The sequence below is a fragment of the Mesoplodon densirostris genome, chromosome X (assembly GCF_025265405.1).
Source record: "Mesoplodon densirostris isolate mMesDen1 chromosome X, mMesDen1 primary haplotype, whole genome shotgun sequence".
Classification (NCBI taxonomy): Eukaryota; Metazoa; Chordata; class Mammalia; order Artiodactyla; family Ziphiidae; genus Mesoplodon; species Mesoplodon densirostris.
The window spans coordinates 43,695,538-43,707,903 of record NC_082681.1 but is presented as its reverse complement, the minus strand read 5'-3'; the positions used below and the strand labels follow the sequence as shown (position 1 = coordinate 43,707,903).

General features: G+C 39.9%; 1 protein-coding gene across 3 annotated transcripts in view; it reads left to right on the top strand.

Moving 5' to 3' along the window:
- The window catches only part of TBC1D8B (TBC1 domain family member 8B), a 69,584-nt gene that overhangs the window by 33,601 nt on the left and 23,617 nt on the right, over positions 1 to 12,366 (top strand). For all 3 annotated transcript variants that reach the window (XM_060086586.1, XM_060086585.1, XM_060086587.1), the window contains exons 8-10: positions 3,597 to 3,746; positions 4,274 to 4,424; positions 4,906 to 5,120. In XM_060086586.1, the coding sequence (XP_059942569.1) occupies positions 3,597 to 3,746; positions 4,274 to 4,424; positions 4,906 to 5,120 (516 nt within the window). The remainder of the gene's footprint in view (positions 1 to 3,596; positions 3,747 to 4,273; positions 4,425 to 4,905; positions 5,121 to 12,366) is intronic.

Genomic DNA, 12,366 nt, shown 5'->3' with positions numbered 1-12,366 from the left:
TATTTACCTATGTTTTGACTGTGTTGGGTCTTAATTGCTGCACGTGGGCTTTCTCCAGTTGCAGCGAGCAGGGGCTACTCTTCATTGTGGTGCATGGGCTTCTCATTGTGGTGGCCTCTCTTGTTTCAGAGCACAGGCTCTAGGCAGGCGGGCTTCAGTAGTTGTGGCTCACGGGCACTAGAGTGCAGGCTCAGTAGTTGTGGCACACGGGCTTAGTTGCTCCATGGCAGTTGGATCTTCCTGGACCAGGGCTCGAACTTGTGTCCCCTGCATTGGCAGGCATATTCTTAACCACTGCGCCACCAGGGAAGTCCCACAATATTAATTCTTTTGATCCATGAACACAAGTTGTCTGTCCATTTATTTGTGTCTTCATCAGTTTCTTTCATCAGTGTTTTATCAGTTTTGGTGTATAGATTTTCACTTTCTTGGTTAATTTATTCCTAGGTATTTTATTGTTTTTGATGTTAATGTAAATGAGATTGTTTTCTTTATTTTTTTTCAGATAGTTCATTGTTAGTGTATAGAAACACAACTGATTTTGTATCCTGAAAGTTTACTGAGTTTGTTGATTAGTTCTAATAGTTTTTTGGTAGAGTCTTAAGGATTTTCTCTATACAAGATCATGTCATCAGCAAACAGTTTTACTTTATCTCTGATTTAGATGACTTTTATTTGTTTTCTTGTTTAGTTTCTCTGGCTAGGACTTATGGTACTTTGTTGAAAAGGAGTGGTGAGAGTGGGCACCCTTATCTTGTTTCTGATCTTAGAGAGAAAGCTTTCAACTTTTCACCATGGAGTATGATGTTAGCTTTGGGCTTGTCATATATGGCCTTTATTATATTGAGGTATGTTTCTTCTATACCCACTTTATTGAGCGTTTTTATTATGAAAGGATGTTGAATATTTGTCAAATAATTTTTCTGCATCTATTGAGATGATCATATGATTTTTACCTTTCATTCTATTAATGTGGTGTATCACATTTTGTTGATTTGTGTATTTTGAACCATCCTTTCCTCCCAGGGATAAATCCCAGTTGATCATGGTGTATGATCCTTTTAATGTGCTGTTGAATCCAGTTTGCTAGTATTTTGTTGAGAATATTTGCATCTGTATGAATCAGGGATTTTGGCCTCTAGTTTTCTTTTCTTGTAGTGTTCCCATCTGGATTTGGTTTCAGGGGACTGCTGGCCTTGTAAAATGAGTTTGGGTGTGTTCCCTCCTATTTAATTTTTTGCAAGAGTTTGAGGATTAACGTTAATTCTTCTTTACATGTTTGGTAGATTTTACCCATGATGACATCTGGTCCAGGGCTTTTTGTTGTTGTTATTGAGAGGTTTTGTATTAGATTCAGTTTCCTTACATATTACTGGTTATGTTCAGATTTTCTATTTTTTATTATTAAGTCTTGGTAGATTGTATATCTCTAGGAATTTGTCCATTTCTTCTGTGTCATCCCATTTGTTGGCATATAATTGGTCAAAGTAATGTCTTATGATCCTTTTAATTTCTGTGTCATCAGGCATAAAGTCTCTTTCATTTCTAATTTTATGTTTGAATCCTCTCTTTTTTCATGGTAAATCTAGCTAAAGGTTTGTCAATTTTGTTTATCTTTTTTAAAAAAAACAGCTCTTAGTTTTGTTGATAGTTTATTTCTTTTTATTGCTGAAAAATATTCCATTCTCTGGATATACCAGTGTTTATCCATTCACCTATTGAAGGACACCTTAGTTGCTTCCAGTTTTTGGTAATTATGAATAAAGCTGCTATAAACATTCATGTGCAGGTTTTTGTGTGGACATAGGTTTTCAACTCATTATGGTACATACCTAGGAGCACAATTGCTGAATCATATGGTAAGACTATGTTTAGCTTTATAAGAAACTGTCATACCATCTCTTAAAGTACTGTATTGCTTTGTATTCCTGCCAGCAATGAATAAGAGTTCTTCTTATTCCACATCCCCAGTAGCACTTGGTGTTATCAGTGTTCTGGATTTTAGCCATTTTAATAGATGTGAAATGGTATCTCATTGTTTAAATTTACAATTACCTAATGACATATGATGTTGAGCATCTTTTCATATGATTGTCATCTTTATATCTTCTTTGGTGAGGTCACTGCTTAGGTATTTTGCCCACTTTTAAACTTGGTCCTTTATTTTTTTAAACAGTTTCCTTTAGTTCTTTGAATATATATATAAAATAGCTGCTTTCCATTCCTAGTTTAAAAAAATCTAAGAAGTAAGCCCCTTCTGGGACATTTTTTTTTTGTTGGTTGCCTTTTTTTTTTTTAGTTCTTGTTTGCATTTTTAAGCATGGCTTCCTCAAATCACCCCCTGAGTCAGTTTAAATCAGTGGTCAGCCAATGATGGGCCAGAAGATTTCCTTAAATGCCTTGAACCAGTAAGTTCTCCACCTTTTGCCAAGAGGATCTTTGTGTGAAGGTATACTTCATACTTTAGGAAGTTTATAAATCAGCCTTAGTTTTCATTTCTTATTTCCAGAGTTGAATGACTGGGGCCTTCTCCTGTCCCATTTCTTTCCTGGGTAGGTTCACAGTCTTGTATACTTATACATACTTTCAGATCCCCAAGAATATGTTGGAACCTTTCAAAGTTCCCCTATGGCCATCTGATTTTCAAGGTCTTCCTTTTAAATTTTTGTGTGTGTGTGTGGTATGCGGGCCTCTCACCGCTGTGGCCTCTCCTGTTGCAGAGCACAGGCTCCGGACGTGCAGGCTCAGTGGCCATGGCTCACGGGCCCAGCCACTCCGCGGCATGTGGGATCTTCCTGGACCGGGGCACGAACCCGTGTCCCCTGCATCGGCAGGCAGACTCTCAACCACTGTGCCACCAGGCCACAGGGAAGCCTTCCTTTTAAATTTTTAGCCAGGCTCTTGTTTGCCCCTAATTGAAATCAGAGCCTTAGGCAGCTGTGATATTATCAGAAGATTGCTATGGTTTTCTTGGAATGCCCGGGCGAAAGGACTTTTTACATAGAGCTGGGCTCTGAGTCAAATCAAATGATAACAACACCCTAGGAATGGAAATTTTCCAGGTAGCTGCTAGTTTGGTGAAAATATTGACTGTGTTCTGGGGATGGGGCTTTTAATGAAGTTCCAAAAGATCCACTGGTGTGATAATGATGGCTTTCATGGCTACCATACCTCTGAGCTTGGAAGGGAGGGAGGATGGGAATAACCTCAAGTTAAAACTTCACAGACTGGTGTTCTTACTGAGGTTCATTAGTTATTTTTGAATCGATACTTTTCAGTTCGTTCTGTGCCTTTGGTTAATTTCCAATGTTCTGACCTTTTTTTGTTTGTTTGTTTGTTTTTTTAATGCTTTGCCTGTATTTTATTGCCCAAGTAGGGGAATTCATTCACTAAGGTCCTGAGCTTGATGTTCTGGACATTAGTTTGTTGACATCTCTAATTTTGGTGGAAAAACAATGTTCTTCTAAGACATTGCTTTAATATTTATTATGTATATAAATTGTGGTTTGTAAATGACAGATAAAACATTAGCACTTTTTCTTTTTGCAGAAACTTTTAGGCACACATTTGGGACAATTATATTCTTTCTTTTTCAGGTTCCTATTAGTTCTGAGTCTGTAGACCCATCTGATGATATTGAGGTACAATCTTTGATATGTCAGAGAGAATGCAACAAAACTGTGAACACTGAAGCCTTAATGACAGTATTTCACCCTCAGAATTTGGAGACTCTTAATTCCAAAACGGTAGGAAAACAAAATATTTAAATCTATAGATTGAAACAGTTGATCAAAAATAAAAATCTTAGATCAGACTGAAAACTCTTCTTTTTGGGCTTGAAAAGGTTTTCTAGCAGGTACTACTGTGTGACATGTTTGATTCCATTACAAAATAGGACTGTTATCAAGAATTAAGATGAAAGTTGAACCTTGGGCTTTATTTGCATAGATTTCTAACAGTCAATCCTAATTGGGGTGATTGATGAGAATGATGGTTCAAAGCTTTACCTCCTAGGTGTCATGGTTTTCCCATTTTAATATGAGAAGAACTAAAATAGTAAATTAAACCTGTTACGCTCACATGGATTTTAAAGATTTTTGTGATGACAGTGGTCCAGTGTTTAGCCCATCTGTGAATACTGATTTTGACTTTCTATGTTCTTGTTTTCCATAGCTATTGTTTCATGGTGAAGAGAGTTATCAACTTATTTGAAACAATTTCAAATTAAGTTAATTTCTCACCGTGTTTAGTTGCTTTGATTTTTTTGTTATAGTTGAAAGAAAAGATGAAGGAACAGTCCTGGAACATCCTGTTTACAGAATGTGGGCGTGGTGTTAGCATGTTTCGGACCAAAAAGACTCAAGATCTGGTTGTAAGAGGGATTCCAGAGACCTTAAGAGGAGAGCTCTGGATGCTTTTTTCAGGTATTATATTTATTCACTTTATTCATTTAACAGACATTAACTATGCCCCTTCTAGGAGTTATGTACTAAGCTAAATAAAAATAATTACAAAGGTGGCTAGGACTAAGTCTTATCATGAGTTCAGACTAGTCACAGAGAGTATGGTAGTTATGTGTACTTACCTATATATCCATACATCCATTGTCTGAGCAGATTAGTTTATTAGGCAATAGCTAACTGCAGGAGACGGGGTGGGAATCTCTAGTGTCAGAAGGAAGTTAAGGGGAAAAGACAGTTCATGAAAATGTTATTCTTTTGGATAAGATTCCTGTCCTGATGTTATAGATTCTAGTGTGAAGCTTTTCCTTTTATTTGTTTGTACTCAGATAACACTTGAGCATAAAGATTAATTTAAAAGTAATCCAGTTCTTCATGTATATAGGCAAGTAGTAGCTTTGTTATGTTCCTCTTCTTTTGTATGTTAATGTGATCATCTGTACAGGTGCTGTTAATGACATGGCTGCTAATCCTGGCTATTATGCTGAAGTGGTTGAGCAGTCTTTAGGGACCTGCAACTTGGCTACTGAAGAAATTGAACGTGATTTACGTCGCTCCCTGCCTGAGCATCCAGCCTTTCAGAGTGACACTGGCATATCTGCTCTGAGGCGGGTACTCACTGCTTATGCATTCAGGAATCCCAAAATTGGATACTGCCAGGTATGATTTCATTATGAGCTCAACTGTTATCGTGTTCCAAATGATAAAATCACATCAAATCCAACTCTACTTATAAGGACAGAGATTGGGCTGAGATTGATAGTGGATATTATTAATGTAAGAATGATAGTGGGAATACTTAGAATTGATATTCCATTAATTCATTTTTCTTTTATATTTAACAAATATTTACTGAATTCCTGCTCTGTAAAAGATACTGTGCTAGGTGCTCAAGACTATATAAAGCTGAATCAGATAAGAGTCCTGCCCTTTAAAGTATATGGACTGGTAGGTATTAAAACATATTCAAGGACTTCCCTGGTGGTGCAGTAGTTGGGAATCCACCTGCTAGTGCAGGGGACACTGGTTCAATCCCTGGTCTGGGAAGATCCCACATGCCATGGAGCAACTAAGCCTGTGTGCCACAACTACTGAGCCTGCACTCTAGAGCGCACAAGCCACAACTACTGAGGCTGCGAGCCACAACTACTGAAGCCTGTGCACCCTAGAGCCCACACACCACAACTGCTGAGCCCACACACCACAACTACTGAAGCCCATGCACCTAGAGCCCGTACTCCGCAACAAGAAAAGCCACTGCAATGAGAAGCCCGCGCACCTCAACGAAGAGTAGCCCCTGCTTGCTGCAACTAGAGAAAGCCTGTGTGCAGCAACAAAGACCCAACGCAGCCAAAAATAAATAAAAAAATAAAAACAAAACAAACAAACAAAAAAGCATATTCATTGGCAAAAGAAAAACAAATGAGACAATTTATTAGAGAAATATTAAGTCTCACCAGGATTTATAATAGGGATAAGTTGGAGGAACAGAGAAGGCTGCATGGAAAAAGTGTCATTTTTAGGTCTTGAAATTGGTGAATTTTATTTATTTATTAATTTTTTTTTTTTGCGGTATGCGGGCCTCTCACTGCCGCGGCCTCCCCCGTCGCGGAGCACAGGCTCCGGACGCGCAGGCTCAGCGGCCATGGCTCACGGGCCCAGCCGCTCCGCGGCATATGGAATCCTCCCAGACCGGGGCACGAACCCGCATCCCCTGCATCAGCAGGCGGACTCTCAACCACTTGCGCCACCAGGGAGGCCCAAAATTGGTGAATTTTAGATGTATGGAGATGGAATGAAATACCATTGTAGGTGAAGGGATCAGTGTAACCAAACACAGAGGTAAATGTGGAATATATGTAGGACCATGTTCTGTTTAGTAGAATTGTAGAGTGAATGAAGTGAAGTAATTGAGGGAAAAAATCAATAAGGTAGATTGGGATAGGTCAGGAGTTTGAATGTTACTTTGTAGGCAGTGGGGGAATCACTGAAAAAAATCCTTTAGGAGGACACTAAAGGGTATGCCAGACTGCTAGCACAAGTAATCTCAAACAATAGAAGTTTACTTAAAGGAATAAACAGAGGAGAGCAAATATTCAAGTCAGTAGGTAGCTCTCCTCCATGTGATTATTCAGGGATTTAGGCCGACAACAGGCTCTGTCGTCTTCAAAACATGGCTTCCAAGGTGCTCTTTCATTGCCATTACTACTCACAGGAAGAGGGGAGAGAGCATGGAGAAACAATTATGGGAAATTTTATTGGCCAGGCCTGGAAGTTGCATACATCACTTCACCCACATTTTATTGGAGGATCTTGGTCTCATGGCCACACCTATTCATAAAGAAGTCTGCAAAATGTAGCGTGGTTGAGCACATGTACATCCAGATACTATGGAAGAAGGGGAGATTAGGTTATGGTGGATAGCTAGCACTCTCAGCCACACATTCATTTATGATGGGGTTCAGTACCCATAATGATTACATATCAGTCCTACCTATCCATTGAAACATCAATAGAGAGGTATTTTTGAAAAGCAATTTAAGTGAGTGGATCATCTGAATGACAAGTATTTAGCATGTTTTAGGATCTCTGAAAGGTAATAAAGAAGCATAATGCTTCTTTTCTCAAAGAGCTTACACTCAGCCTGTAATGTTATCTATATGTGGTAGTTTAAAGGCAGCTTCAAAGTAGGCAATACTTCATTTTTGACTTCTAAAAAATGAAAGCAAAATTAGAAACATAGAGGGCCAGAGGAAAGTTATTCAGAGTTAGGTAACACTATAAGCAATACCATTTAGGTGAAAAGTTTCATTAGGTCCCTTTTTTTTTTTTTATTTCTCTAGGGGGTGCGTCAAAAAAGATCTTGATGTGATTTATGTCATAGAATGTTCTGCCTATGTTTTCCTCTAAGTTTTATAGTGTCTGGCCTTACATTTAGGTCTTTAATCTATTTTGAGTTTATTTTTTTGTGTGTGTATGGTGTTAGGGAGTGTTCTAATTTCATTCTTTTACATGTAGCTGTCCAGTTTTCCCAGCACCACTTATTGAAGAGACTGTATTTCCTCCATTGTACATTCTTGTCTCCTTTATCAAAGATAAGGTGACCATATGTGTGGGGGCTTATTTCTGCGCTTTCTATCCTGTTCCATTGATATATATTTCTGTTTTTGTGCCAGTACCGTACTTTCTTGATTACTGTAGCTCTGTAGTATAGTCTGAAGTCAAGAAGCCTGATTCCTCCAGCTCCGTTTTTCATTCTCAAGATTGCTTTGGCTATTTGGGGTCTTTGTGTTTCCATACAAATTATGAAATGGTTTTTCTACTTCTGTGAAAAGTGCCATTGGTGGGTGGATAGAGATTGCATTGAATCTGTAGATTGCTTTGGGTGGTATAGTCATTTTCACCATATTGATTATTCCTATCCAAGAACATGGTATATCTCTCCATCTGTTTGTGTCATCTTTAATTTCTTTCATCAGTGTCTTATAGTTTTCTGCATAAAGGAATTTTGTCTCCTTAGGTAGGTTTATTCCTAGGTATTTTATTCTTTTTGTTGCAATGGTGAATGGGAGTGTTTCCTTAATTTCTCTTTCTGGCCTTTCGTTGTTAGTATATAGGAATGCAAGAGATTTCTGTGCATTAATTTTGTATCCCGCAACTTTATCAAATTCATTGATTAGCTCTAGTAGTTTTCTGGTGGCATCTTTAGGATTCTCTATGTATAGTATCATGTCATCTGCAAACAGTGACAGTTTTACTTCTTCTTTTCCAATTTGGATTCCTTTTATTTATTTTTCTTCTCTGATTGCCGTGGCTAAAACTTCCAAAACTATGTTGAATAATAGTGGTGAGAGTGGGCAGCCTTGTCTTTTTCCTGATCTTAGTGGAAATGGTTTCACTTTTTCACCATTGAGCATGATGTTGGCTGTGGGTTTGTCATATATGGCCTTTATTATGTTGAGGTAAGTTCCCTCTATGCCTACTTTCTGGAGGGTTTTTATCATAAATCGGTGTTGAATTTTGTCAAAAGCTTTTTCTGCATCTATTGAGATGATCATATGGTTTTTGTCCTTCAATTTGTTAATATGATGTATCACAGTGATTGGTTTGCATATATTGAAGAATCCTTGTGTTCCTGGGATAAACCCCACTTGATCATGGTGTATGATCCTTTTAATGTGCTGTTGGATTCTGTTTACTAGTATTTTGTTGAGGATTTTTGCATCTATATTCATCAGTGATATTGGCCTGTAGTTTTCCTTTTTTGTGACATCTTTGTCTGGTTTTGGTATCAGGGTGATGGTGGCCTCATAGAATGAGTTTGGGAGTGTTCCTCCCTCTGCTATATTTTGGAAGAGTTTGAGAAGGATAGGTGTTAGCTCTTCTCTAAATGTTTGATAGAATTCGCCTGTGAAGCCATCTGGTCCTGGGCTTTTGTTTGTTGGAAGATTTTTAATCACAGTTTCAATTCCAGTGCTTGTGATTGGTCTGTTTATATTTTCTACTTCTTCCTGGTTCAGTCTCGGAAGGTTGTGCTTTTCTAAGAATTTGTCCATTTCTTCCAGGTAGTCCATTTTATTGGCATATAGTTGCTTGTAGTAATCTCTCATGATCCTTTGTATTTCTGCAGGGTCAGTTGTTACTTATCCCTTTTCATTTCTATTTCTGTTGATTTGAGTGTTTTCCCTTTTTTCTTGATGAGTCTGGCTAATGGTTTATCAATTTTGTTTATCTTCTCAAAGAACCAGCTTTAAGTTTTATTGATCTTTGCTATTGTGTCCTTCATTTCTTTTTCATTTATTTCTGATCTGATTTTGATTATTTCTTTCCTTCTGCTAACTTTGGGGTTTTTTTGTTCTTCTTACTCTAATTGAGATTTTTCTTGTTTCTTGAGGTAGGTCTGTATTGCTATAAACTTCCGTGTTACAACTGCTTTTGTTGCATCCCATAGGTTTTCAGTCATCGTGTTTTCATCGTCATTTGTTTTTAGGTATTTTTTGATTTCCTCTTTGAGTTTTTCAGTGATCTCTTGGTTATTTAGTAGTGTATTGTTTAGCTTCCATGTGTTTGTATTTTTTAAAGTTTTTTCCATGTAATTGCTATCTAGTCTCATAGCGTTGTGGTCAGAAAATATACTTGATACGATTTCAATTTTCTTAAATTTACCAAGGCTTGATTTGTGACCCAAGATATGACCTATCTTGGAGAATGTTCCATGAGCACTTGAGAAGAAAGTGTATTCTGTTGTTTTTGGATGGAATGTCCTATAAAAATCAATTAAGTCCATGTTGTTTAATATATCATTTAAAGCTTGTGTTTATTTATTTTCATTTTGGATGATCTGTCTATTGGTGAAAGTGGGGCGTTGATGTCCCCTGCTATTACTATGTTACTGTCAATTTCCCCTTTTATGGGTGTTAGCATTTGCCTTATGTATTGAGGTGCTCCTATGTTGGGTGCATAAATATTTACAATTGTTCTATCTTCTTGGATTGATCCCTTGATCATTATGTAGTGTCCTTCTTTGTCTCTTATAATAGTCTTTATTTTAAAGTCTATTTTGTCAGATATGAGAATTGCTACTCCAGCTTTCTTTTGATTTCTATTTGCATGGAATATCTTTTTCCATCCCCTCACTTTCAGTCTGTATGTGTCCTTAGGTCTCAAGTGGGTCTCTTGTAGACAGCATATGTACGGGTCTTGTTTTTGTATCCATTCAGCCAGTCTATGTTTTTTGGTTGGAGCATTTAATCCATTTACATTTAAGGTAATTATCGATATGTATATTCTTGTTACCATTTTCTTAATTGTTTTGGGTTTGTTATTGTAGGTCTTTTCCTTCTCTTGTGTTTCCTGCCTAGAGAAGTTCCTTTTGCATTTGTTGTAAAGCTGGTTTGGTGGTGCTGAATTCTCTTAGCTTTTGCTTGTCTGTGCACTTAGTATGATTTAGGGAGCCTCCCTCCTAATGGGTGGGGTTGTGTTCCTGTCTTGCTGGTTGTTTGGCATGGGGCGTCCAGCACTAGAGGTTGCTGCCCGTTGGGTGGAGCTGGGTCTAAGCACTGAGACAGCGATCTCTGGGAGAGCTCTTGCCAATTGATGTTAGGTGTGTCCAGGAGGTCTCTGGTGGTCTGATGTCCTGAACTCGGCTCTCCCACCTCAGGGGCTCAGGCCTGTCAGCCGGCCAGAGCACCAAGACCCTGTCAGCCACATGGCTCTGAAGAGAAGGGAGGAAAAAAAGAAAGAGGAATAAAATAAAATAAAGTTATTAAAATAAAAAATCTTTAAAAATATTATTAAAATTAAAAAATTTTAAAGTAATAAAAAAGAGAAGAGAGCAACCAAACCAATAAACAAATCCATCAGTGATAACAAGCACTAAAATCTATACTAAGAGAAACATAAAAATCAAACTAGTCAGTCACATACAGCAAACCCCAAGTCTACAGTTGCTCCCAAAGTCCACTGCCTCAATTTTGTGATGATTCCTTGTCTATTTAGGTATTCCACAGATGCAGGGTACATCTAGTTGATTGTGGAGATTTAATCCGCTGCTCCTGAGGCTGCTGGGAGAGATTTCCCTTTCTCTTCTTTGTTCGCACAGCTCCTGGGGTTCAGCTTTGGATTTGGCCCCGCCTCTGCATGTAGGTCACCTGAGGGCATCTGTTCTTCGCCCAGACAGGACGGGGTTAAAGGAGCAGCTGATGCAGGGGCTCTGGCTCACGCAGGCCAGGGGGAGGGAGGGAGGGGTACGGAATGCGGGGCGAGCCTGCGGTGTCAGGGGCCAGTGTGTATTCTCCCGGGGAAGTTGTCCCTGGATCACGGGACCCTGGCAGTGGCGGGCTGCACAGGTTCTCGGGAGGGCAGGTGTGGAGAGTGGCCTGTGCTTGCACACAGGATTTTTGGTGGCTGCAGCAGCAGCCTTAGCATTTCATGCCCGTCTCTGGTGTCCGCGCTGATAGCTGTGGCTCGTGCCCATCTCTGAAGCTCATTTAGGTGGTGCTCTGAATCTCCTCTCCTTGCGCACCCTGAAACAATGGTCTCTTGCCTGTTCGGCAGCTCCGGACTTTTTCCCGGACTCCCTCCCGGCTAGCCGTGGTGCACTAGCTCCCTTCAGGCTGTGTTCATGCAGCCAACGCCAGTCCTCTCCCTGGGATCTGACCTCTGAAGCCCGAGCCTCAGCTCCCAACCCCCACCTGCCACAGCGGGTGAGCAGACAAGCCTCTCAGGCTGGTGAGTGCTGGTCGGCACTGGTCCTCTGTGCAGGAATCTCTCCACTTTGCCCTCTGCTCCCCTGTTGCTGCACTCTCCTCTGTGGCTCTGAAGCTTCCCCCACCCCAACCCCGTTTCCACCAGTGAAAGGGCTTCCTAGTGTGTGGAAACTTTTCCTCCTTCACAGCTCCCTCCCAGAGGTGCAGGTTCCATCCCTATTCTTTTTTTTTTTTTTTTTTTTTTTTTTTTTTTTGCGGTACGTGGGCCTCTCACTGATGCGGCCTCTCACAGGCTCCGGACCCGCAGGCCTAGCGGCCATGGCTCACGGACCTATCTGCTTCACAGCATGTGGGATCTTCCCGGACTGGGGCACGAACCCGTGTCCCCTGCATCGGCAGGCGGACTCTCAACCACTGCACCACCAGGGAAGCCCCATCCCTATTCTTTTGTCTCTGTTTTTTCTTTTTTCTTTTGCCCTACCCAGGTTCGTGGGGAGTTTCTTGCCTTTTGGGAGGTCTGAGGTCTTCTGCCAGTGTTCAGTAGATGTTCTGTAGGAGTTGTTCCACATGTAGATGTATTTTTGATGTATTTGTAGGGAGGAAGGTGATCTCCACGTCTTACTCCTCCACCATCTTGAAGGTCCTCTCCTTGTTGACTTTCATGTTTTACCACTCTTGTATCCCTGGGATAAATCTTA